Genomic DNA, 26,640 nt, shown 5'->3' on the forward strand with positions numbered 1-26,640 from the left:
TTCCTTCTCTCTTGAAGGGCAATGTGACACATAACAGGAGGCAGCAACAAAAAACTTTGGAAGACAGGCAGGGCTGCATGCCCTTAACCCCTTGGGGGAGACAATGCTCGTCATTATTGCTTTAGCCATCACTGACGCTGTGGGAACCTGAAACACTGAAGCCATCCCAAATGACTGTATGTTTCTGTCTTCTGCATCTTCTCAAAATCCACCACCCCATCCAGAAATCTGGTATGAAGTACAACTGCTGCCTAGCCAGCCAGAACTGCGAGGATGAAGGCTCAGAAAAAGAGCACACCTCTGAGGACAAAGTACTGTCACTTGACCTGACACTTGCAGCCAGCCGCTCAGATACTGATACTAAAAATTGAATGATGATTCCTTCAAATATTGTTGATGAGGTGACCCCAATAACAACATATGATTGACACTACAATCTGTTCACACTGCATGCTTCCTCCGTATGCATGGGGAGCCCTCATTATTGCTCTTCAAAACATGGCAATCAGCGAGGGCCATGCCAGAATTGTTGGCAATGGAATTCCGCCACTTTTTCATCTCCCAGTTCTCACAACGCTGAAACAAAAGAATCATAGAATAGCTACACATAGGAGACCATCATTTGGCCTCTGATATCCATGCCTGCTCTCTACAAGAGCAATTTAGATAGTCCCACTCCCCTGTCCTTTTCTCATAGCCCTATATTTCTTTTCTCCTTCAGGTGCTTATCTAATTCCCTTTTGAAAGCCCCAACTGAATTTGCCTCCACCAGCCTTTCAGGCAGTGTTTCCCAGATCATACGTAACCACTCCCTGGGCAAACAAGTTTTTCCTCACATTGCCTTTGGCTCCTTTGCAAATCATCTTAAACCTGTGTCCTCTGGTCTTCCACCTTCCACCTGTGGAAACAGTTTCTCTTTACCTACTCTGTCTAAATTCCTCAGGTTTTTGAATACCTCTATCAAATATCCTCTCCAACTTCTTTTCCCTAAGGCGAACAACCCCAATTTCTCCTATCTATCCTCATAACTGGTCCCTCATCCCTGGAAACATTCTTGTAAACTATTCTGCGTCCTTTCTAAAGTGCAGTGCCCAGAATTGGACACAAACTCAAGTTGAGACCAAACCAGCATTTTATAAAAGTTCATTTTAACTTCCCTGCTTTTGTACTCAATACCTCTGTTTATAAAGTCTTTAAAATAGAAAGATCAAAGTACTTTTAAGTCTACTTTTCATTTATGTTAAACAAAATACTTTTATCAATCTTGTTTCCTACATATGGAAATTTCAGCATGGCATATCTTTGGTAACTCAAAAGTAAATTTTTATGTGGGACTCCATAGCAAAGACACTATAACCTACAGTAATGATGGCTAATAAAGTCAAATAAATAGCCTGACATTTCAAAACTGGGATCATGTTCTCAAATACTTGTCATTTTTTTTTGAAAGAAGATTTAACGATCCTCCTGTTTTCCAGATCATTTTCAACAAAATTATAAATTACAGAATTATAAATTCACTTTGTATCCAGAAAAACTAATCTGAAACATTTTCCCGTGCTAGAAATCTTAATAAAGGTTAACCAAATATTTAGGTATTCTTGAGTTTCCGGACACTGTCTTTTAATTTCAACAGCTATAGACCAAATTCCTAATTACAACCATAGTTTTACTTAATGAAATATATCCCTTCCCAATCTACATAAGCACATCTGTTGCTTATAATATAAATTGAGTAAATTTCACCAAAAGGCTTTATTTTCTTAGTTGGAGTGTACTTGAGGGTTTTGGAACAAATGTACTGTGCATTTTTCAGCAGTAACATCTGCTGAAATTTAGAACAGCATGTCAAACAACAAATTATCATTGATTTTTTTTTAATATACTTCACTAAATTACTTGGGGATTAGTAAAGGTGGTAATAAAATGGGACTTATTTGATTTCACCTGAGGGTTTGAAAATAAATTTTGAATTGTAAAAGTATTACATGGTCTAAGACAAAAACCTATTGCATCAATGTCATTTGCAGTGTAATGGATACTCTGTAATTTAACTATTCTGCTGAATTCCACTGACCATCCAAGGTATTCCATATATTAATCTACTATTAACACCTTCAATATTGATTTAAGACCAAGTACATTTGAAGGACTATTGGTTCAAAGCCAGTACAGGATTGTAACCATTGGATTGCATACAGTAATTAATGGGTGTCTATACTCATCCTCACTGGTCTTGCTCTTCGCTATTAATTTGGCACCTTTTCAAAACAAAAAAGTTCATGCAGCATTGATTATCAAGTGAAAGTCTACTGCAAAAACCTATTCAGTGATCGTAGTTGAGGATTTGATCTCTTACTTTGCTTAAACTGAAATCATAAAAGCAAACAGCTTTTATCCACACTTTTTTCCTTGTTGCATTGAACACCCGGATTGTATCTCATCTCAGTGATCCATTCTGTAATAAACACAGGCTCAATTTTGTCAATTCTAATCCATTACTGGCATTTTGAAGTCAAAGTTCGCTTTATGAATTTCTCCTGGTGTTACAATTATAAATAATATAAACATTTCAAGTGTGGGTTTACCAATCAATTATATGGGATTAAAAATATATATTTTGGCACAATTTAATTCCATTAAAATTCTACCCCAATCCTTCATTATCCTTACTGATAATGGTCTCAATTTAGTTGTAGACTTAAAACATAATCTCTGATAACAGATCCTAATCTACGTACATATTTCATCTTTGTTGTACACTAATATTCTTCACATTCTAATTATCCACATTAAGTTCCCACTGCCATTTCTTAGCTCATTCGGTTAACTTGTTTAGATCCATTTTGAACGCTATCAATTTTCTCCACAGTCACTATCCAGCCACACTTCTTGATCATAACAGAAAACATAAAATGACCACCTTCTTTCATTAGGGCTTAGAACAAACTGGTGTGGAACTCTCTTAGCTGTTGCCTCCATGTTTGCTCCATGTATTGTGACTTTCTACATGTATTGCATCACATATAAATCATTAAGAAGTGAAAAATGTACTTCTGTTGGTCTCAAATCATCTTAATAACATGAAAATGCAACAAAGTACCTACCTAACTGGGCAAAATTAGCTGCCATGCCCATCTACTGATGGCCTTCCGCAGGTACTTAGCTCCTCATCTCGCTGACTTGTGAAATAACATTCTGCATATTTTGGATTGCCCATTTTAGTGGCTGAAGGAAACGAGAAAGAACTCAACTTGACATCAGTGGTCAGCCTGAGAAGTTCTACTTTCAGTGATCCATTGCCAAGACAAACAGCCAATAAACAATCAAGCCTTAAAAGGGCTGGTGGGATGGAAAACAAATATGATGCAATGGCGAGAAGATGAATAAAGGCAAATAAAGCAATCCTAAATGATGGGGAAAAGAAACAGGCATACAAATGTACCTTTTAGAATAGAGATGAGGAGAAATTTTCTACTCTCAGCGTTGTGCGACTCTCTGCCTCAGAAGGTGGCGGAAGTGGGGTCATTGAATATTTTTAAGGCAGAGGTAGATAGATTCCATTGTCTAACAAGAATCTAAGGTTATCAGGAGCAGCTGGGAATGTGGAACTCAAAACAAAAACAGATCAGCCATCATCTTATTTAATGGCAGAGCAGGCTCAAGGGGCCGAACGGCCTACTTCTGCTCCTTTTTCACAAGTTCATATGATTCAGGAAAATTTCTGACCAGGATTCAGAATTTACACAAACGAATAGGGCCATATATATACTTCGGAGATAAAGTCCTGTCACAAATAATCTATGATTTCACAGGAGTGAAAAAAAAATTGGTGGCATGTGACAGCAAATCACACACAAAGAAGTCAAAGGCAGAAATTATGAATACTGGCTAATGTCCCAAAAATAACCAGATGAAACAATCATTCAGTAACTAAGTTAAGTGAGCCAACTTGAAACAATACAGCAAGTGCAAAGACATCATAATGTTGCAACCATCATGCAGTGAATGCCAGGGTGTGGTACATGTTCTTTAAAATATTAAAATTTTAGATTACTTGCGAGGAAAGGAAATGGTGACTGTTGTTGCTTCATTCTATTATGATGATGCTCAGAGTCTGCACTGTGAAGTTGAGTGGGCCCTTTACATCTGGTTTTGAGGGATGACATGGATGAGTCTCGGAAGCATAAGTGAGAGAGAGAAAGGAGAGACAGGTATTTGGTGGGGGTGGGCACGACGGGGAAGAAAGGGGAGACATGAGGAACAGACAGCAGTGGGTGTGAGAGGGGGCAGTGCGGGAATAAGCGACAGAGGGGGCAAGGGTGACGTAGGGGGGAGGAAGGGAGCATGAGGAAGGAGGGTGTGAGGAAGGGGGCAGGAGGAAGTGGGATGCGAGGAAGGGGGGGGGAAAGGTGGGCACAAGCAAGGGGGGAGGCCAGGCCCAGGGGGGGTGCCAGGCAGGGGGGGGGCACAAGGCGGGGGGGCTTGAGGCAGGGGGCATGGAGTGGGGGATGTGGGGAGGGGGGCACGGGGGTGGAGGGCACGAAGAGGGGAAGCACGGGGTGGGGGGGCATGGGGCGGAGGGGTGCAGGGTGGGGGGTGCAGAGTGTGGAGGGGCACTGAGCAGGGGATGAGGAGCATGGGCGAGGAATGGGCCGAGGAGAGGGGAGACAAGAAGTGGGGGGGGGGGGGGTCAAGAAGCAGGGGAGGGGGTGCAAGGAGTGAGGCACACATGTCAGGCACAGTATAGATTGAGGCAAGAGAGAAAGGGAAAAGAGACACAGAGGGCGGAAAGGACAAAGATAGAAAGGGACAAGAAAGACGGAGAATGAGAGAGAGGCTAGAAAGAGAAAGAGGGAAGAGAGAAGGAGATGGTGAGAGAAAGAGAAAGGCCAGAGGTTTCCAACTGAAAGGTTTCTTAACCAAAATATATTTATATCGTGCCTTTTCATAATAAAATATTCCAAGCCACTTCACAGGAGCTTTTTAACCAAACTATGTCACCAAGTCACATGAGAAGATATTAGGTCAGATGACCAAAAGCTTGGTCAAAGAGGTAGGTTTTAAGGAGTGTCTTAATAGAGGAAAGTGAGGTAGAGAGATGAAGAATTATCGGGAGGGTATTCCAGAGCTTGGTTCCTAGGAAACTGAAAACACGGCCACCAATGGTGGGGTGAAAAAAAATGAGGGATGTTCAGGAGGGCAACATTCAAGGAGGCAGATATCTTGCAGGGTTGTGGGACTGGAGCAGATGACATAGCCGGCGAAGGGTGAGGACACAGAGCGATTTGAAAACAACACAGAATTTTTAAAACAAGATGATACTTGTGCGGGAGCGAATATAGGTCAGCGAGAACAGAGGTGATAGGGGGATGGAACTTGGTGCAAGTTAAGACATAGACAGCAGAGTTTTGGATGACTTGAAGTTTATAGAAGGTAGAATGTGGGACACCAGTCAGAAAAGCATTGGAATAGTCAAGTCTAGAGGTATGAAAACACGAATGAGGGTTTCAAAAAACGAGTGGAGGCGTCAGCAAAGTTGGGCAATTTTATGGAGGTGAAAATAGGTGGGTCTTAGAGATGGCACGAATAGGAGGTCAGGAAGCTCATTTCCAGGACAAATGTGACCCCAAGGTTGCAAGCAGACTGGTTTGGTCTCAGACTGTTGCCAGGGAGAAGGATGGCATTGATAACTAGGAAATGGAATTTGGAACAAAAATAAAAATAGCTGGAAAAACTCAGCAGGTCTGACAGCATATGCGGAGAGAAATACAGTTAACGTTTCGAGTCCGTATGACTCTTCATCAGAACTGAGGAAACATAGAAATGAAGTGAAATATAAGCTGGTTGAGGGTGGTGGGACAGGTAGAGCTGGATAGAGGGCCAGTGATAGGTGGAGGCAAAGAAGAGATTGCCAAAGATGTCATAGACAAAAGAACAAAGGGGTGTTGACGGTGGTGATGTTATCTAAGGAATGTGCTAATGGTGACAATAAGGGTAGAAATCAGGACGAGCAAGTGACAGATAGCCCTAGTGGGGGTGGGGTGGGGAGAAGGGATCGAAATAGGCTAAAAGGTGGAGATGAAACAATGGATGGAAATACATTTAAAAATAATGGAAATAGGTGGGAAAAGAAAAATATATTTTAAAAATATAAATTATTAGAAAAAGGGGGATTGGAAAGGGGGTGGGGACGGAGGAGAGAGTTCATGATCTGAAGTTGTTGAACTCAATGTTAAGTCCGGCAGGCTGTAAAGTGCCTAGTTGGAAGATGAGGTGCTGTTCCTCCAATTTGCGTTGAGCTTCACTGGAACATTGCAGCAGGCCAGGGACGGACATGTGGGCGTGAGAGCAGGGTGATGTGTTGAAATGGCAAGCGACAGGGAGGTCTGGGTCATGCTGGCGCACAGACCGAAGGTGTTCCACAAAGCGGTCACCCAATCTGCGTTTGGTCTCTCCAATGTAGAGGAAACCGCATTGGGAGCAGCGAATGCAGTAGACTAAATTGAGGGAACTGCAAGTGAAGTGCTGCTTCAATTGAAAGGAGTGTTTGGGCCCTTGGACGTTGAGGAGGGGGGAAGTAAAGGGGCAGGTGTTGCACCTTCTGCAGTTGCATGGGAAGGTGCCATGGAGGGGGCTGAGGTGTAGGGGGCGATGGAGGAGTGGACCAGGGTGTCCCAGAGGGAACGATCCCTGCGAAATGCCGCCAGGGGGGTGAAAGGAAGATGTATTTGGTGGTGGCATCATGCTGGAATGGGCGGAAATGGCAGGACAAGGGGGGCCCTATCATGGTTCTGGGAGGGAGAGGAAGGTGTGAGGGCGGATGTGTGTGAGATGGGCCAGACATGGTTGAGGGCCCTGTCAACCACCCTGGGTGGAAAACCTCGGTTAAGGAAGAAGGAAGACATGCCTGAGGAACTGTTTTGGAAAGTGGCATCATCAGAACAGATGTGACGGAGGCGAAGGAACTGAGAGAATGGGATGGAGTCCTTATAAGAAGCGGGGTGTGAGGAGCTGTAGTCGAGGTAGCTGTGGGATTCGGTAGGCTTGTAATGGATATTGGTGGACAGTCTATCACCAGAAATTGAGACAGAGAGGTCAAGGAAGGGAAGGGAAGTGTCAGTGATGGACCATGTGAAAATGATGGAGGGGTTGAAACTGGAAGCAAAATTAATAAATTTTTCCAGGTCCAGACGAGAGCATGAAGCAGCACCGAAGTAATCATCGATGTACCGGAGAAAGAGTTGTGGGAGGGGGCCTGAGTAGGACTGGAACAAGGAATGTTCCACATATCCCATAAAGAGACAGACATAACTGGGGCCCATGGGGGTACCCATAGCCACACCTTTTATTTGGAGGAAGTGAGACCAGTTTAAGGAGAAATTGTTCAGTGAGAAAACAAGTTCAGCCAGACAGAGGAGAGTAGTGGTGGATGGGAATTGTTCGGGCCTCTCTTCGAGGGAGAAGCGGAGAGCCCTCAGACCATCCCGGTGGGGGATGGAGGTGTAGAGGGATTGGACGTCCATGGTGAAGAGGAGGCGGTTGGGGCCAAGGAACTGGAAATTGTTGATATGATGTAGGGCGTCAGAGGAATCGTGGATATAGGTGGGAAGAGACTGGACAAGGGGAGAGAGAATGGAGTCAAGATATCAAGTGAGCTCCGTGGGGCAGGAACAGGCTGACATGATCGGTCTGCTGGGACAGTTATGTTTGTGGATTTTGGGGAGGAGGTAGAAGCGGGCCGTCCGAGGTTGGAAGGCTATGAGGTTGGAAGCTGTGGAGGGAAGATCTCCAGAGGAGATGAGGTCAGTGACAGTCCTGGAAACAACGGCTTGATGTTCAGTGGTGGGGTCATGGACATCAATGGAATTTGAGGCAGGAATTGAAAACAATGGCTTCAGTATTCCCAATATTTAATTGGAGGAAATTTCTGCTCATCCAGTATTGAATGTTGGGTAATGAATCTGATAATTAAGCAACAATGGAGGAGTCAAGAGAACTGGTGGTGAGATAGAGCTGGCAGTGAGGTAGAGCTGGATGGTGAGGTAGAGCTGGCGGTGAGATCAGTGTAACATGTGAAAACGAAAGCAATGCTTTTGGATGATGTTGCTGAGGAGCAGCATGTAGATGAGAAATGGTACGGGGCCAAGGATTGATCCTTGGCAGATACCAAAGATAATGGTGAGGGGTCAGAAAGATAAACTGTTGCAAATGATACTCTGATTATGATTAGGCAGAAAAAATTGGAACCACGTGAGAACAGTCCTGACCAACAGGACAACAGTGGTAAGGTGTTGGAGGAAGATAGTGTGGTCAACTGTGTTAAAGGCTGAGAAGGATGAGGAGGGAAAATTCACCGTTGTCACATTCACATAGGATGTCATTTGAGAACTTAATAAGCTGTTTCAGTACTGTGGCAGGGACAGAAACTTGATTGGACGGATTCAAACATGGAGTTCCAGGAATGAAGAGAACGAATTTGAGAGGAGACATCAGTTTCAAGGAACACACAATCACTTGGCTACCAATCACAAATCTAACTTTCACTTTGTGTGTATAACTCAATAAACAATGCAACTTTTTTTGAAGCATTAAGCAGAAACGTGCATGTGTGTGATTCATATTTCTATCTTAAACAATAAATAGATTTTACAACTAATGTTTGCAGGAAAGACATTGGGTGGGATTTTCCGGTTCTGCCAGCAGTGGGCATCATCGCAGGCAGGGCAGCAAAATTTGGAAAGCGGCCAAAAGTCAATTGACGATGCCCACCGCTGGCAGGACCGTAAAATCCCGGCCATTGTTCAATAGCGGGAGTATGCCACCTTTTTTATAGTGTCTTTACTCATTTCATAATTTCCTCTAATATGAGGAATGTGAACAGGAGTGACATGCTTTATTTGGATGTTTTGTTTTATGGGTATTCTAAATGTAAACTAGATAATTTGCCAAATGCCTCAAAGCAGCCATCGATACAACAAAATCAACAGCGGAATCATTTAATGCATTTTAGTTTATTAGAAGCTTTTCTAAATGTAGGATCAGACAGAAATAAAAAATAATTTAATATAAAAGAAAAATCTCTTCGTAAAGCAAACACCTTAAAGAGCAGTAAAAGTAAAAACAGGAGAAGGTAAACTTTTATTTGCTTGTTGAAAACCACGAAAGAAGTGCATCTGTTAGTTAAGGCATTACTTGGGTCACATTGCATTTCTCCCAGGTCAGAGGTTAGAATAATGAGTCCTTACAGGCACATTAACTTCTTCAATAACAATTATCTTAAGCCACAAAGTCAAAAGGTTAAGATGTCAGCTAGTCACCATGCTTTAGTCCTCCTCCGAACAATAAAATTCTTGCACTCTCTTGAGCACATTGACAAAAGCATTTTCCTTTCTAGTCAACCATCTTAGGAGCACAAAAAATATTCAATGTTGTAAGGTGTTGGGTGTAGTTCAGTAGGTCTTATTAAGGTATTCGCAGTCTTATGTAGTTCAACAATAAGTATTTATTAACTACTAGAAACTATATACATAGGTACAGTAAAAGTCCAAGCTAGGACCTGTCTCCAGGCTTGCTTCTACACATAGCTTTGTCCAACACTAAAATGGTCCCGAGGTGCAAGTCATGTCTTGAACAATGTGTGGGAGAGTACTGTATAGGTCCACGTTAACCCTTTATGTGCCAGAGCCTTGTACTACATGCAAAGAATTGGAAGTATCATTTCAGTACATCAATGATCTGGGAGAAACATGTTGATCTAATCCTCACCAGCCTGCCTGTCGCAGATGCATCTGTCCATGACAGTATCGGTGGAGCGACCACTGCACAATCCTTGTGGAGACAAAGTCCTGTCTTCACATTAAGAACACCCTTCATCATGTTGTGTGGCACAACCACTGTGCTAAATGGGATAGATTTCGAACAGATCTAGCAACTCAAAACTGGGCTTCCATGAGGCACTGTGGGCCATCAGCAGCAGCAGAGCTGTATTCGACCACAAGCTGTAACCTCATAGCCCAGCATATCCTGCACTCTTATCATTACCATCAAGCCAGGGGTCAGTGAATAGTGCAGGAGGGCATGCCAGGAGCAGCACCAGGCATACATAAAAATGAGGTGTCAACCTGGTGAAGCTATAACGCAGGACTACTTGAGTGCCAAACAGCATAAACAGCAAGTGATAGGCAGAGCTAAGCGGTCCCACAACCAACGGATCAGATCTAAGCTCTGCAGCCCTACCACATCCAGTCGTGAACGGTGATGGACAATTAAATAATTCACTGGAGGAAGAGGTTCCATAAATATCTCCATCCTCAATGATGGGGGAGCCCAGCACATTAGTACAAAAGATAAGGCTGAAGCATTCACAACAATCTTCAGCCAGAAGTGCCAAGTAGATGATTCATCTTGGCCCCCTCTGAAGATCCCCAGCATCACATATACCAGCCTTCAGTAAATTCAATTCTTGATATCATGTGGAATGAAACAGCTGAAGGCACTGGATACCGCAAAGTCTAAGGGCCCTGACAAAAATCCAGTAATAGTACTGAAGACTTGTGCTCCAGAACTTGCTGTGCCCCTAGCCAAACTGTTCCAGTACAGCTACAACACTGGCATCTGCCCAGCAATGTGGAAAATTGCCCAGGTATGTCCTGTACACAAAAAGCAGGACAAATCCAATCTGGCCAATTACCACCCCATTAGGCTACTCTCCATCATCAGTAAAGTGATGGAAGGGGTCATCAGCAGAGCTATCAAGAGGCACTTGCTCAGCAATAACCTGCTCACTGACACTCAGTTTGGATTCTGCCAGGGCCACTCAGCTCCTGACCTTATTACAGCCTTGGTTCAAACATGGACAAAAGAGCTGAACTCCATAGGTGAGGTGAGAATAACTGCCCTTGACATCAAGACAGCATTTGACAGAGTGTGGCATCAAAGAACCCTAGCAAAACTGGAATCAATGAAAATCAGGGGGAAAACACTCTACTGGTTGGAGTCATACCGAGCACAAAGGGTGGTTGTTGGAGGTCAATCATGTCAGCTCCAGGACATCACCGCAGGAGTTCCTCAAGGTAGTGTCCTGGGCCCAACTACCTTCAGCTGCTTCATCAATGACCTCCTTCCGTCATAAGGTCAGTGGTGGGGAAGTTTACTGATGATTGCACAATGTTCAGCACCATTCGCGACTCCTCAGATACTGAAGCAGTCCATGTCCAAATGCAGCAAGATCTGGACAATATCCAGGCTTGGGCTGACAAGTGGCAACTGACACTGGTGCCACACCAGTGCCAGGCAAGGACCATCTTCAACAAGAGAGAATCTAACCATCACCCCATGACATTCAATGGCATTACCATCGCTGAATCTGTCACTATCAACATCCTGTGGGTTACCATTGATCAGAAACCAAACTGGACTAGTCTTATAAATACTGTGGCTACAAGGGCAGGTCAGGGGCTAGCAATCCTGCAGCAAGTAACTCACCTCCTGACTCCCCATCTACATGTCCGCCATCTACAAGGCGCAAGTTAGGAGTGTGGTGGAATATTCTTCATTTGCCTGGATGAGTGTAGCTCCAATAAAACTCAAGATGCTGGACACCATCCAGGACAAAGCAGCCTGTTTGATTGGCACCCCTTCCAAAAACATTCACTCCCTCCACCACTGACGCACAGTAGCAGCAGTGTGTACCATCTTCAAGATGCACTGCAGGAAGTCACCAAGGCTCCTCAGATAGTAGCTTCCAAATCCACAACCACCATTATCTGGAAGGACAAGGGCAGCAGAACCATGGGAACACCACCACCTGGAAGTTCCCCTCCAAGTCACTCACCATCCTGACTTGGAAATATATCACTGTTCCTTCACTGTCGTTGCGTTAAAATCCTGGACCTTCCTTCCTAACGGCACTGTGGGTGTAACTACACCATATGGACTGCAGCAATTCATGAAGGCAGCTCAGCACCACCTTCTCAAGGGAATTTAGGGATGGCAATAAATGCTGGTCTAGTCAGTGATGACCAAAACCCATGAATGATTTTTAAAAATGCTTCCCAGGTGTGCATGGTTGTATAGCAGAGTCATCGGCTCTGTCGTCAGTGGAGAGCCCTTGCCACCCAGTGGTCACACTTTTCTTTGTCGTGATTGCTCAAATGCAGATGGCACAGCGGAACGCCACAGAATGAAGGCATCATGACTGGTTCCAAGATACCAGCCATTGGCCTGCAGGATTGGCTGCCTAAGGTTGCACACCAGCTGAACGCAGAGTGAGTGGGATATCTCAAAATTGACGTGACGCTCGCAAAGTGACACAATTAAAGTCAATGGCACTCTGCTTCATGGTGAAGCCTGCAATCCTCACAAAGCTTCCTGCTCACTCTGCCTGCTGCTCTCAAGCAGGAGAGCATGAAACATTGCCAATTCTTTTTGAATAGAAAGCCTCAGTGTTGTCTCTTAAGCAACAGCAGATGACAAACTGTAGGCTGCTGCAAATATCTCTAGCTGCAGACTACAGGAAGCCCAGTACAGAAACATTTGTGGCCACAGTCACATTCACAGTCACTGACAATGCAATCCTCACCCTGCTCTGAGGTTGCATTTATGGCTGCAGCTGGTGACAGATTTCGCTAAAGTCCTTTGTCAAGTGCTGGTGACCCTCTGTTGCACACTGAGGCTGAGGTAGGAGGGCTGCTCCATGAACACCTTGAGCAGATATGGTCTCCTGCTAAGCCCTTCTCCCCATACAGGTATGGTAGCACAGTGGCTATGTTACTGGACTAATAATTTGGCAGACATGAGTTCAAATTCCACCATGGCTTTGGGAAATTTAATTATCATTAGTTTATTTGCTTTTACTCAAAAGAGTATAAAAGAGACACTAATTGAAACTAGTGGTAGAGTGTAGGGTTAGAGTCATGCATCTGCAATGTCTCACTTTGTGAATAAATCTAAAACTGAGTAAAGATCGACTTCTGGTCTCCTTTTTCACCAACTGGCTAAAGGATGTTTAACACTAAGGTAATTTATAGCACTCAAGGTACTGCATAATGCATCTGAATTTTATGCCGATAAAATAGGAATGTTATCGAAATGTAATCAAGTCAAACAAAACTAATATTGCAAGTCCTTAAGATTAAACACAATGTTTTGCCAAGTATTTTAATTCATATATTACTGAGAATCCAACTTGTGGCATTGTCTGCAGATAAGGCACTTCTGAAAGATGTTATCAGCTTGCCAACTCAAGCTCAATAGCTCAACTGTAAAACTTTATAGAGAGTTTTGGCTCAAAAATATATTTTCTTAAAATGATTAACAAATAAAGAAAAGGCTTGCATTCATATAGTAAACTTCATCTCTCTAGAATGTCCCCAGCCAATAAATTGCTTTAAATTACTATGGATATTGTGTGCACATCCACAAACAGCAATGAGATAAAACCAGCTAAACTGTTGTTGGAGTATTGGTTGAAGTATAAATGCTAGCTAGGACACTGGAAGATCACCACCTGTCTTCTTCCAATAGTGCCAGGGAATTTTTTTCACATCTACCTGAACAGGCTGACAAGCTCTTACCTTAACATCTCATCTGAAAGATGGTATCTTTGACAATGCAGCACTTCCTCATAATTGGACTCAAGCGTCAACCTAGATTTGAGACCTAGCGTGGAGTTCGAAATCACGACTTTCTGAAAAGTGCTACGAAATGAGCCAAGCTGGCTAAAATTCAGAATTATATATTAAATCTCAAATTTAATCCACGGAGGGAAGCTATGGTGCGTTTCTGAGCCTAATAAATGGTGTCACAGCTGGATTTGTGTAGAAAACAGCAACACATTTCATTACACATAACAACTGATTGCTACACATTAGAAATAACCTTTTTTTACACTAAGTGCATTGAAGTCTCAAGGTTAAAATAATCCATTAATATTTCTTTTTAATACTTTAATAAATGTTTTTAGTGCTCTTAAGAAATGCTGCACATTGTTAATTATATCCTAATTTGGTATCACTGACAAATTTCAACATCATACCTTCAGGTCCTGAGTTATGTATACGATAAACAACATTGGTCTCAGGACCACTCCATGTGGGGTACCACTTTGCACCGATCTGAGAAATGTTGCTTAATTCCTATGCTGTTTTTTCTGTCTTGTAGCCATCTTTCAATCCATATTGCTACTTAGCCCCTGGCTCCACACTCCTTGACCTTTATCATGTATCTTTTCTGCGGCACCTTATCAAAGGCCTTCTAAAAGTCCTGCATACTGCATTCACTGCATTGCTCTCACTTACTTCTTTCATTTTTTTTCTCTAAAAAATTCAATAAAGTGGGGGAAACATGATTCCAACACATGTTGAGTGTGCCCAAAGGGCTTGCTTCACTTCATTTCTCAAATGATTATTAAATCAAGGATACAAGTCGCAATATTGCATGTTTTAGTAAACCTTACCATGTTAATCAATTGAGAATGTACAATATCTTCAACCAAAACAGCAGTTTCCGGGAGAGGTCGGCGAGAATCTCCAAAAGCAAACCTGCAACACAAAGAACAGATTTAAAATTTCATAAGCTGTTAGAAATAACTGAATATATTGTTTCTGAAAAATAATATCCATTAATGCTTGTGAAAAATCAAAAGCATTACAAAATATATTGCTAAGACCCAACATTGTCCTGTTTACATATTAATTAATAGATGTTGCAGTAGCATTGCAGATTGGTGCTTGAATAAATTTGTCTATCTGGGAAAAATATTCAAATTATACATTTTTGGAATAAGACCTTTTCAACTAATATTTTGCCATCACAAGGTCTTCCACCTTCTACCACACAAATGTGGGACAATCGAAACCATGACCTCCTCCATCGCTGATGAAGGTAGACATTTAGTAGTTCTTTTTCGCGAAATGAAATGGAATGTTCCCCTGCTGTCCAAACATTACATATTCATATGCTTGCTACTAGCTGTGTGAATAGTTGACAATTATGCTTTGGATTTGGATTTGAATTTAAATTTAAATCTTGCTGGTTGGCGGTAAGTGATATACTCTTACAGTTATCATGCCACCATCTTAGTAAAATGGGCAATCGTGAATGATAACTAATTTGATTAAGAGGCCCACGGGATATAAAAATGGTACCTGGTCAATAATCATAGTTAATATCCAAACTAGCTCAGTATTGTTTGCATAAGCCTTCAAGCAGTTTACACACCTGTAGTGGAACCAACAAAAATATGAAAACATATTTTTTGGATTCAGCTCATTATCCCAGCAATGTTCAAATTTTTTGATGAATATGAAAATCAGGTACAGCACAATCACATCCAAATAGTCACTAAAATAGGACAGCTGATGGCGCACTTCTATCACACTGTCTCATCTCCAGTTAGACCATGGCAGGTTTCTATTTTAATGCTCTTTTTTCACATCTTTCCCATAGGCTGTCTGCTAAATTATTTCATACACACAGCAAGCTCTATATCATCACAGCAGATGTTGAGAAAGGGGAAGGAACCTAGCATGTTAATAAGCCACAGCTACTTCCTTTACATCAATGATTATTTTAGGCCACTGGAAACATCAGGCTTAAACTGAAGGTTTGAACAATTCAGGCATGTGGTTCTACTGGCATTTGCGCCCAGCACCAATTTACTTTATTACATTGTGAAAAACATCTTAATGCAGATTGTTACATTCCCAAGCTGTAGCCTGCTTTATTATTTTTACTGGCTAAAATTCAGCTACTCTTCAACAATTGCAATCTTTAGAAGATATTTAGTACTTACAATTCCAAAACTATTCGAATGGTAGAATCATACAGCACATAAACCAACCATCCTGTCCACTGCACCTGTGCTAACTCTGAAAGAGCTGTTTGCTTAGCTCCATTCTGCAGTTATTTCCCTGCATCTTTTTTTTTCTTTTTCAAATATTTATTTAATTCTCTTTCAAGCTGTTATGGGCTCTACTTCCACTATTGTTCCTGGTATGGCATTCCATATTCTAACAAGCTTCTGCATTTAAAAAAATCTTAACCATTTCCTTCCTTCCTTTAAGGAAATGTACATTGTCCACTTACCAACTCACCAGCCGGTGGAAACTGGTTTCCCCAACTTAATTAAAACCTTTCTTAAGGTTAAATAATTCTATTAGGTCACCTCTTAAACTTCCTTGTTCTAATTAAAAGAACCTCAGTTTTTACTCCATCTTCTTGTATTTAGGGTTGCCAACTCTACCAGAATGGCCGGGAGTCTATCAGAATCAGCACCAATCTCCTTGTAGTTAAAGAAAGCAATCTGGAGATTTTAAAACAATATTTTAACTAATCAGTCCCATAATACAACATCAGCAACCACCAAAACGGGGGAAGAAACTATAACTCCTATCATCATGAGGCATTGCCATGAGATGACATCACGTCCGGCGCAGTGCTGTCCAATCAAATTCAAAGCTTAAATTGAAAGAAAAGCCAGGAGGACTCCAACTGACTGGGATTTTGGAAGATTGCGATGAGATTGGTGGGGTTTGAGTTTCATTGAGGGATCAGGTGCGAGCAGCAAGCATTCATCCTAGTGTGATGGGTGCAAGCGGGAGTTCGGACCACCACATTTCATTAAAAACAAAAAAATGGAGAGAGAAAAAAAATATTTTCTCCTCGGTTTTAGCAGCTTTAATATCCCTGTTTGAAACCATGGCATCGGATCTTGCATCAAGCCCCTTAAGAGTAAGTAATAAGGTCAGCCGCGATCTTATTAAATGGCGGAGCAGACTCGAGGGGCTGAATGGCCTACACCTACTCCTTGTTCGTATGTTCGTAGACTTTTTTTCCCCCTACCCTCCCTGCAAATTCATCCTGTTTGCCTAATTAAAGCTGGTTTGCTCTCCCTCTCTCGCACACCCTCAGAACCCGCTCACGCCACACCACCAGCTTTTCACGACATCACTTCCACCGACATCACCCGGAATATGTACAGCCCAGAGTTGGCAACCTTACTTGTATTCTAGTAGGACAAGGAGCGTAATAGCGAAACTAGTCCATGACCTGGACCAAATCTCTTTGGCTTTTTCATGCATCATTCTTCAATCTCTCCAAATGCAGACCAAGTTAATACTAGAAGTATTAGAAGTGGGGAAGTTTGGCATAAATCACAAGTTGCTTTGTTCCATAGTGAGGCAAATTGACCATGATCATACTACTTGCATTGCCCAAACAGTTCAAATTAGTACAACTTACATTTGTATAATCATGCAAAATAGAGAACATTTGACACTGTCAACACTCTGGTTCATCGCACAAAGCTGTGATCTAGTACATGGTAAACACATGCAAAGATCTTAACACTGGTCAATAGCCTTCATAATAATGTTTGGAGATGTGGGTACTATTTTTCAACAAAACCATTTGATTTAGGGCATTGAAGAAGTCCCACTCATCCACAAACTAATGAAATTACATTGCATCTTAAGGCTCATTATCACAAACTCTGTTCTGATTTCTAGGGAATACTGATTTAATTGCTCTAATGACCTTTTATTCTGCCATTTCTCAAAGGGTAGATTTTTGGTTAATTTGAATGCTGCTGAAAAAAAAAATCAATTTTTTAATCATGATCTTGCGATAACAATGCAAGTTGAGATCCATTCCTGTTGCTTATGCAGAAAAGTGAAATATGAAGTACTATCTATCACCAGAATTCATATTTTGGTTTGGTCTAAGCCATTTCATAACATCTTGGGCTCGATGTTTGCATTTCATTGTAATCAGATATTCCGTGTGAACTTTCTATTAAGTTTCTTTAGTTCAGCTGTGAGTAATTACAACTATACAGTCTCTGAAAACAAGATTTTTGATCACTGAGAGTTCATCTCTAATTCCAACAATCTACAACGTCTCTGAAACACAACTGGCCACCCATCTTTACAGTGTCTTGGAGAAACTGCATATCTTTGTCCTTAGGTCTCCTGCCTGAGTTGTTCAAGTCTGTGGTCAAGTATCAGTGCTAATGCTAACAAACTGTGCACATCCACTATTACTTCACCATTACTGCCAATCTTTTTTGCAGACATATGCCATGGAACCAGTAATAAACAATATATTCCAAGAATAATTGTCACATGTAGCTCATATTTATTAAATTGTAGCAATAAACTTTGTATTAGTGATGGTAATTAGTAATTAGTTGCCTGGTGGCTTTAAAATGAAAGAAGGTTTCTAGCACCAAAGGAAGCCATTTAGCTCAACATTTTTATGCTTGCTCTTCAGGCACTGCAATAGATTCCCTTACATTCCATTATTCCTAAAAAAAAGTTGTAAGCAGTAATATTGAACTATCTGTCTAATACACAAGCCACATCTCTGGTAATAGCTACTATACAATACCTCTCCCATTTTGTTTTTAATCCTTTGGACCGTTATATGTGTAAAACACAACCCTAGTTCCAATTTTTTGGAATCTTTTCCTTGATTTACTCATTTAACTTTTTGATATCCTCTGCTCCTTGTGTGACAGTGTTTCCATCTTTCTCAACTTCAAACTTCTTTCTTTCCATTTTTTCTTTACCAATTCTTTCTCTATTTGTTTCAACTAGGTTTTCTTTTCTACTCCAACAGCTTTATGCATCCTGCTCTACTTCAGCAATCCCAAGCCAAGCCTTTCCCCTCCCCTGCCACATTAGATTGAATCTTCCCCCAATGTTCTGTTTACCATCTCTGCAAGAATGTTAGCCTCACTCTGATTCAGGTGAAAGTTATTCTTTTTAAATAACCATCACTTGTTTTAAATGTCACATCAATATCCCTTTTGTCCTGCATCAGCCCTACAGATACTCACTTACATGTACAACTTTAATTATCATCCTTAAATGCTACAATGCAAGCTCCCAAGCAAATGTAATAGTTGATGTTTCCTTCCCTACTTGACATAGTTACAAGTTCTGTTCACTACTGAGTTCCAATTATGTTTATGAAGAAGTACAGCACCTAACCCACACTGATTCATGTCTGCCCTGATTGCCTTACCTACAAGTTGAACGCTTTGAAGTGCAAAACTCTATTATCGCCAAAGAATAATAAGACCATAAGACATAGGAGCAGAAATTAGGCCATTCGGCCCATCGAGTCTGCTCCGCCATTCAATCATGGCTGATAAGTTTCTCAAACCCATTCTCCCGCCTTCTCCCCGTAACCTTTGATCCCCTTACCAATCAAGAACCTATCTACCTCAGTCTTAAATACACTCAATGACCTGGCCTCCACAGCCTTCTGTGGCAATGAATTCCATAGATTCACCACTCTCTGGCTAAAGAAGTTTCTCCTCATCTCTGTTCTAAAAGGTCTTCCCTTTACTCTGAGGCTGTGCCCTCGAGTCCTAGTCTCTCCTACCAATGGAAACATCTTCCCCACGTCCACTCTATCCAGGCCTTTCAGTATTCTGTAAGTTTCAATCAGATCCCCCCTCATCCTTCTAAACTCCATCGAGTATAGACCCAGAGTCCTCAAACGTTCCTCATATGTTAAGTCTTTCATTCCTGGGGTCATTCTCGTGAACCTCCTCTGGACCATCTCCAGGGCCAGCACATCCTTCCTGAGAAATATTGCTCACAATATTCTAAATGTGGTCTGACCAAAGCCATATAAAGCCTCAGCAGCACATCCCTGCTTTTATATTCTAGTCCTCTCAAAATAAATGCCAACATTGCATTTGCCTTCCTAGCTACAGACTCAACCTGCAAGTTAACCTTAAGAGAATCCTGGACTAGGACTCCCAAGTCCCTTTGCACACCAGATTTCTGAATTCTCTCCCCATTTAGAAAATAGTCTATGCCTTTATTCTTCCTACCAAAGTGCATGACCTCACACTTCCCCACGTTGTATTCCATCTACCACTTCTTTGCATATTCTCCTAACCTGTCTAAATCCTTCTGCAGCCTCCCCGCCTCCTCAATACTACCTGTCCCTCCACCTATCTTTGTATCATCTGCAAACTTAGCCAGGATGCCTTCAGTTCCTTCATCTAGATCGTTAATATATAAAGTGAAAAGTTGTGATCCCAACACTGACCCCTGCGGAACTCCACTAGTCAGCAGCCACCATCCTGAGAAGGACCCCCTTATTCCCACTCTCTGCCTCCTGCCAGACAGCCAATCTTCTATCCATGCTAGCACCCTGCCTCTAACACCACGGGCTCTTATCTTTCTGAGCAGCCTCCTGTGCGGCACTTTGTCAAAGGCCTTCCGGAAGTCCAAGTAGATAACATCCATTGGTTCTCCTTTGTCTAACCTGCTCGATATCTCCTCAAAGAATTCTAACAGATTTGTCAGGCATGACCTCCCCTTGATGAAACCATGCTGACTTTGCCCTATTTTACCATGCACTTCCAAGTATTCTGAAATCTCACCCTTAATAATGGACTCTAAAATCTTAGCAACGACCGAGGTCAGGCTAATCGGCCTGTAATTTGCCGTCTTTTGCCTCACTCCCTTCTTAAATAGGGAGGTTACATTAGCGATTTTCCAGTCCTCTGGGACCCTCCCTGACTCCAGTCCATAATAGTTTGTCTTTCTTATGTTTCACTAAATTCCTGAACCCAGCTTGCAACCATACACTTTCCAGATAATCACATTGGTTTCCAATCAACATCCTCATATTATGGTTAACTTTAGCAGCCAAAATACCTACTTTTCCTCAAGATCAGGCAAGATAAGTTAGTTTGCCTGAGGACACTTCTGCCATTTCTTTGTCTCAAACTTCATTGCTTGACAAGCTACATTCAAATTCAGAAAATTGCTAAGAACCATCCCAGATCACCAACCAGTCTGGATTTGAAACTACAGGCAGCTCCACCTAGGCAAATTTGAACATCTTCAACAGAATTGAGCAATAATCTGGTTAGATGAAATCATCACAGCACCACTCACTTAACATGTAGTCTTAGATCCTACCTACCCATTCTTCCTGAAGCAACCTGCCACATCTTTGTCAAAAGCATAAGGAATTGTGGAAGGTAAGTACTATTCGATCAACAGCATCCTTGTGTCATCAACTCTTAAGTTAGTCTACATGACCATATTTGAATTATGACTGGGATATACTCTACCTTTTCTCCTTTTTCACTTTAAGAAACTACAGTACATGGCCCTACCCTTCTGTTATGCCTGAAGGGAAATAAAATGCTTATCTGCTTGCATTTATTCTGCTCGTTTATGATACAGACACATTAGAAAAATGCTTCACTCAGACTAATGTGACGAATTATGGTAATAGAGGAAATCAGAGCATGATTCAAATCTGCAAGACAGTTCAACAAGGTAAACAGCATCCAAATTTGAATGTTTCTATCCCTTGGTTACAAATGAACTTTGTTTACTACAAGTGCAGATATGGCAACATCAATGCTAGAAATTCAGCCTATTCTTGCAACATGTAATTAATTATACAGTGGTGAACGTAAGCTACATTTTACAGCTACTGCACCATAAAGCTGCAGAATTAAATAATCTATAAATGCGCTGACCAATTTTAAACATACTCAAGTTTTAGAAAATGTGTTTTTCATATTACTAAAACATGTGATATGGTGCTACAACTGGAAAGCGTGTCTAATCATTAAAAAATACAGTAGCACCACCCATGCCATTGCTCACAATAAGCTGGAAGTTTTATAAGAACAAGGAGTTATGCCAAGTATCATTACCAGGGATATTGACTTATCAGCAGTACAGAAGAATAATACTTAGTGCATAATTAGTGAGTTTGCTGACTTACAGTCTTTAATAAAACTACATTTCCATAAAAAATAACCTCATAAAATGCTCAAAAGTTTATTCAGTTTCCAGGTTGTCATATATTTTAAATAAATTCATTTTATCCTCAGGAATGGTTTGGAACAGATTGTTAACTGAATTGTCAAAAGCGATAAGTATCTTGCCATTCTCTATAATCAATCTTTTTATTTGCATTTCTAACGATCAGAAAAACCCATGATCATAGGTACTTCTGTTAACACATACTGTACATAGGTATTGGCTGTAAATAGCTCTAAATAAGTGGCATACTTGTGTAAATTTGATAATTTAATCTTCAAAGTCTTTTGGAAAAAGCAAAGAAACCCTTAAGTCCTCACAGGATGAGGGAGACACACCCTTCTGCCCTTTAACTCCTTTTGATACACAGATTGCAGGCTGAAAGGATAATAATGTAATTTAATGAAATTTGAACCTACATTGCATTCAAGCAGTCTTCTGCAGCTTTTGTCTTATAAATGCCAGGTTGTTAGCCAACTGCCCAATTCCAGATCTCATTGCGACCTCCACTCCATCAGTAATGGCAGATTTTTCAGTCACCTTACTGTTGGATCCAGTGCCCTTGGTTTGATGGGGCTAAAGGATGCGGGTTGCAAGCTTGTTTCGGGGTGGCCGAGTTGGTACCAAGACAGAGAAGATCAGTAGACCGTTCTTAGAAGAAGCACATTCTGTTTATTTACAAAAAGAACTCAGCAGCTACACTTGTGTGCTTACAACTCAAAACTCTGCCTTTACACTTCAGACGCCAACTCAAGACTTCTCTATAGAGGTGGCCTGCACTACTCTGCTATTGGGTATCAAGACCATGTAATCTTACCTTTAAGACAAATGTTGTAATGTATGTTACACATCAGATTACTACACTTACCTTGGGCTCTGGAATTCCTAAACTGCTTTCCCTTCCTAACTCTTGCCCACCCTTCAACATCGATTTCTAAACTCCCCTCTTTGACCATGCCTCTGGTTACCTTCTAACTTGTCAGTCCTACTTTTGGCTGGTGTCCACCACATCATCCTATGAAACACCTTGGGATGTTTTGTTATAGGAAAGGTGCTATAAATATTGTGCTGTTTCAATATCACAAATCACTATATAAATTCTAGTATTAGCACTAATGGAACACTTATTGATGCTAAGGGAGCATTTCTAATTCTGATATCCAAACTGATATCATTGCATGATTGAAAGTGGTTTACAGGTTAAAGCATATGCCACCATGATTGAATCCTCATTTAGCATATAAATCTGGCAGGGCAATGAAGAAAATGTATTTGATTACACAATTCAACCTGTTGTTCAGTAGAGTGTACATGCTAATGTGTTAAAAGAAATGGCAGAACAGATGATTCTTAAACAGTTTTAATTATTTAAAATAAACACACCTATTATCAGTAATTAAATAAAATTTCACAATTTTTCATTTCTAATTTACATTTACTGTAAATTACAATGTTGCCATCAGCAAATTAGTGGCACCACAGTAACGAAGCAATACACTGTGAGGTGGAAGGTTTGGATACAAGCTTGAGCTGACATTCCTCCGAAGTAAGTTTCTAATATTTTCTTAACTGGGCTATATAAGGGATATGTCGAACAGATATGAGACCCTTCATCAAAAAAGGAGACAGAAAGATGGACGACTGATTAATCCACTAAAATACATCTACATCAAAGCAGGTATTACAGAAAAGCATTGGCACAGGTCAACTGCCACAGGAAAATAGCAGGTAGTATGTTGGATAGGGGAAAGAACAGAAAAGAAAACATAGCTATATATGTGAAGTTACTCTTTTGATGCCTCTTCACCGGTTGTATGAATTGTGCATTGTTACTATAGATATTGGGGTCTTTGGGTTGCCTTGGCTACTAGTTGAAAGGAAAATGGTATTAGTCTCTACCTGGGTACAAGTCAGACATGTGATTTACTATATATCGTTCTGGAACATTTCTGACTACAACATGGTGCCATGTTGTCTGTTTAATAAAAGCAAGAGGCTGTCAGTAAGTGATACTGCTAGTTTAGAAACAGGCCTGAAATAGAGTTTCGGTTTGCACATCACTGATCAGTTCTTTTAAGTGGTATGTGCCAAAAAATGAAAAAAAAAATGCATTCAGTGAAATGTCAAAAACATAAATTCTAAGACAGAGCCTAAATTCTTTCACATTTTACTTCACAAATTGCAGTTTAAGCATGGTATTTTCCATCTTCAAAAATATTAAGAATTTTGATAAACTTATAAGTAAAAATGAAGGAGAACAATATGAAGAAAGGAACATTTAGTTAGGAAAACTACTTACAAAAATATGATTTCTTTGGAAAAAAAAGTTAGCAAAATTTGAAGCATTTCTAGGTCACAACTCCAAACAGCTCACGACTGTGCCCTCTTTTTAGCTAATAAGATACAGTTACATAGCTTTCTACACATAAAAGTTCAATTAGGTCAATCAACAATTGTATAGGTCATCATGTAGGCAGGCTCAAAAATATGCTCTTTTATTTTTAAGCAAGAAAATTTACTCTAGATTAACTTTTAGCAAAATAACCAGACAGTTTCTAACACAGGTCGCTTAGTCTTTGCACTGTAGTCACCAGCTACCTCCAAAAATTACAGGTGCATAATGCCTGAAAGGTAGCCTGGGAAAACATATACAACAGGATTGGAAGCATTTTTCACTATCATCTGCTTTCTATTTCAAATCAATTTGTTATTTTTCTAATTATTCTGGGTTTTAATCTTTATAAACGTCATCAGAACTTCATTAGATGCTCTCTAAAAATCAAAGTGGGCGCTGCTAGTTAGGTCAGCATTTATTGCCCAGCCCTAATTGCCCTTTTTCAGAGGGCATTTAAGAGTGAACCACATTGCTGTGGATCTGGAGTCACATGTAGGCCAGACAAGGTAAGGATGGCAGATTTCCTTCACTAAAAGGCTTCGACAATGGTTTCATGGTCATCATCATCAGACAAGTTTCAGAGTGCTCTCTCCAGACTGTTCTCTCAGTCTATTACCATGTGACTCTATGCATCGTACCGTGGGCAGTGCTATTCTCCAATCTGACATCAATCCTTGCTCTGCCGAATACCTTTACATCAAAATGGCATGCAGGCACATACAACATCATACAACACCGATTACCTTCAATATCCACACTAATTATTCCTTATGATGTCTACAAGGAAAGTTGGTAATGTGGTGTAAAATATCCTGCAGCATCTTATCCACCATGCATTTGATCTAACTGGTCCAGGATGCTTTAGTTCATACATCATTCCTCCTTCATATATTGAGATTGCACTCACAATCCCACAATATTCACATGGAACTCCCAGAAAATAAACTAGACTCTCACTTACTTCCTCTCTAGTTTCTTTTCATATATGTGCCATTTGGTTCAAATACTCCGCAGGCATTTCATTGCTGGTATTTTTTTCATAACATCTGATTTAATGATGTTGACTGATTAAACATTTCTAAGCCAAAACAATTGGGTCCAAAACTCAAGCCAAAATCTTTATTAGTGAAGAATCAATTCACAAGTCTAAGATATCCACCATTTTTGAATCTCCTTGTACTCCTGTCCAAATATCCCTCGTCTTCACTCTCTGCCACAAACTAGCTTAAAAAAAATGGATCCTTAATATAACTTGCAATTCAACTTTCTATTGTGCTCTTACCTTATCAGATAGTAGATTTACTAAAATTTCTTTTTGATCATATCTAAGTTCCAGCATACCAAAGTCATCAATATGTGCAATGCAGGAAATAGATGTACATTATGGGCCTCAATATCAACCTCAGTCCAAAGGTAGCAACTGAGCACAAAAGCGCAAAACATGCACCACTTCTAATGTAAATCTGACTTATTTAACTTCTCTGCATGTAAATATCAGCCTATGGTAACTACATTTCAACAAAAAAAAATCATGGTTGTACTAAAATGATCCCTACAATATACTGAACTGTATCGTTAAAAGGACATAAGGCTCCCAGCCTCCTGAATTGCTCATTGAAACAATGGGTTATACCAAGGATAGTAAGCAAGGCACTTTGACCCAGTAAATTGATTTTTTTTGATGGAAGCGGGTGGGGTTGAGGGGAAATGTACTTCAGTGCATTCTTCCAAACTTGAAAGCTACATGCTTTCACAATTCTCTGCAGCAGGTGAATAGCTGTAGCGTTTTCAAGTTAGACAGTTTGGGTCAGGTCAAGGGTCACTCTGACCACTTGAATTGCAGGAAAAGACAGGCACATGCAGCTGATAACTAGTCGGCGTGTTACTTGCCAATGCAGCACCTAGCCGAACAAGCCAGTAAGTTAGTTTACTCTCTAATAATAATTAAAATTCATGCATGGCAGCTTAAAAAAATGTCCAGTTTTTGGACAGTGCTTGTTTTCAGATAGCCAGGTTTGAGACACTGTACCTGTAGTTAATCAAAGACATTGCACTGGTGGTTAAAGTTGTTAAGTGCTGCCTGATTTAACTGGCTTGTTTTCAAAGAAAACCCATATAATTTAAGTTTTGCTGGCAGTATACCATCACTTAAGTCATTCCAAACTTACAATATTTTTCAGGAGAAATGATTTTGTATATTTTAATTAGAGCAATTACTCTGTAAATAATATAGTATAAAACAATGAGGTATATAGCACTGCTTACAATTGAACTTTAGACAGAAATGACAAGTTCACGTTCAGTGCATTATCTTTGGATACATCAAGCAAACTCTAACTTTTAAGAAAAAGAAGAACAAGTAGATCATATATGGCTCCTTCAGCCTGCTCCACTATTGAGGAAGATCATGGCTAAACTTCTACATCAATTTCA

General features: G+C 40.7%; 1 protein-coding gene across 4 annotated transcripts in view; it reads right to left on the reverse strand.

Moving 5' to 3' along the window:
• The window catches only part of supt3h (SPT3 homolog, SAGA and STAGA complex component), a 517,619-nt gene that overhangs the window by 231,571 nt on the left and 259,408 nt on the right, over positions 1-26,640 (reverse strand). For all 4 annotated transcript variants that reach the window (XM_078542020.1, XM_078542019.1, XM_078542018.1 and 1 more), the window contains one exon: positions 14,459-14,543. In XM_078542020.1, the coding sequence (XP_078398146.1) occupies positions 14,459-14,543 (85 nt within the window). The remainder of the gene's footprint in view (positions 1-14,458; positions 14,544-26,640) is intronic.

The sequence above is a fragment of the Cetorhinus maximus genome, chromosome 5 (assembly GCF_964194155.1).
Source record: "Cetorhinus maximus chromosome 5, sCetMax3.hap1.1, whole genome shotgun sequence".
Classification (NCBI taxonomy): domain Eukaryota; kingdom Metazoa; phylum Chordata; class Chondrichthyes; order Lamniformes; family Cetorhinidae; genus Cetorhinus; species Cetorhinus maximus.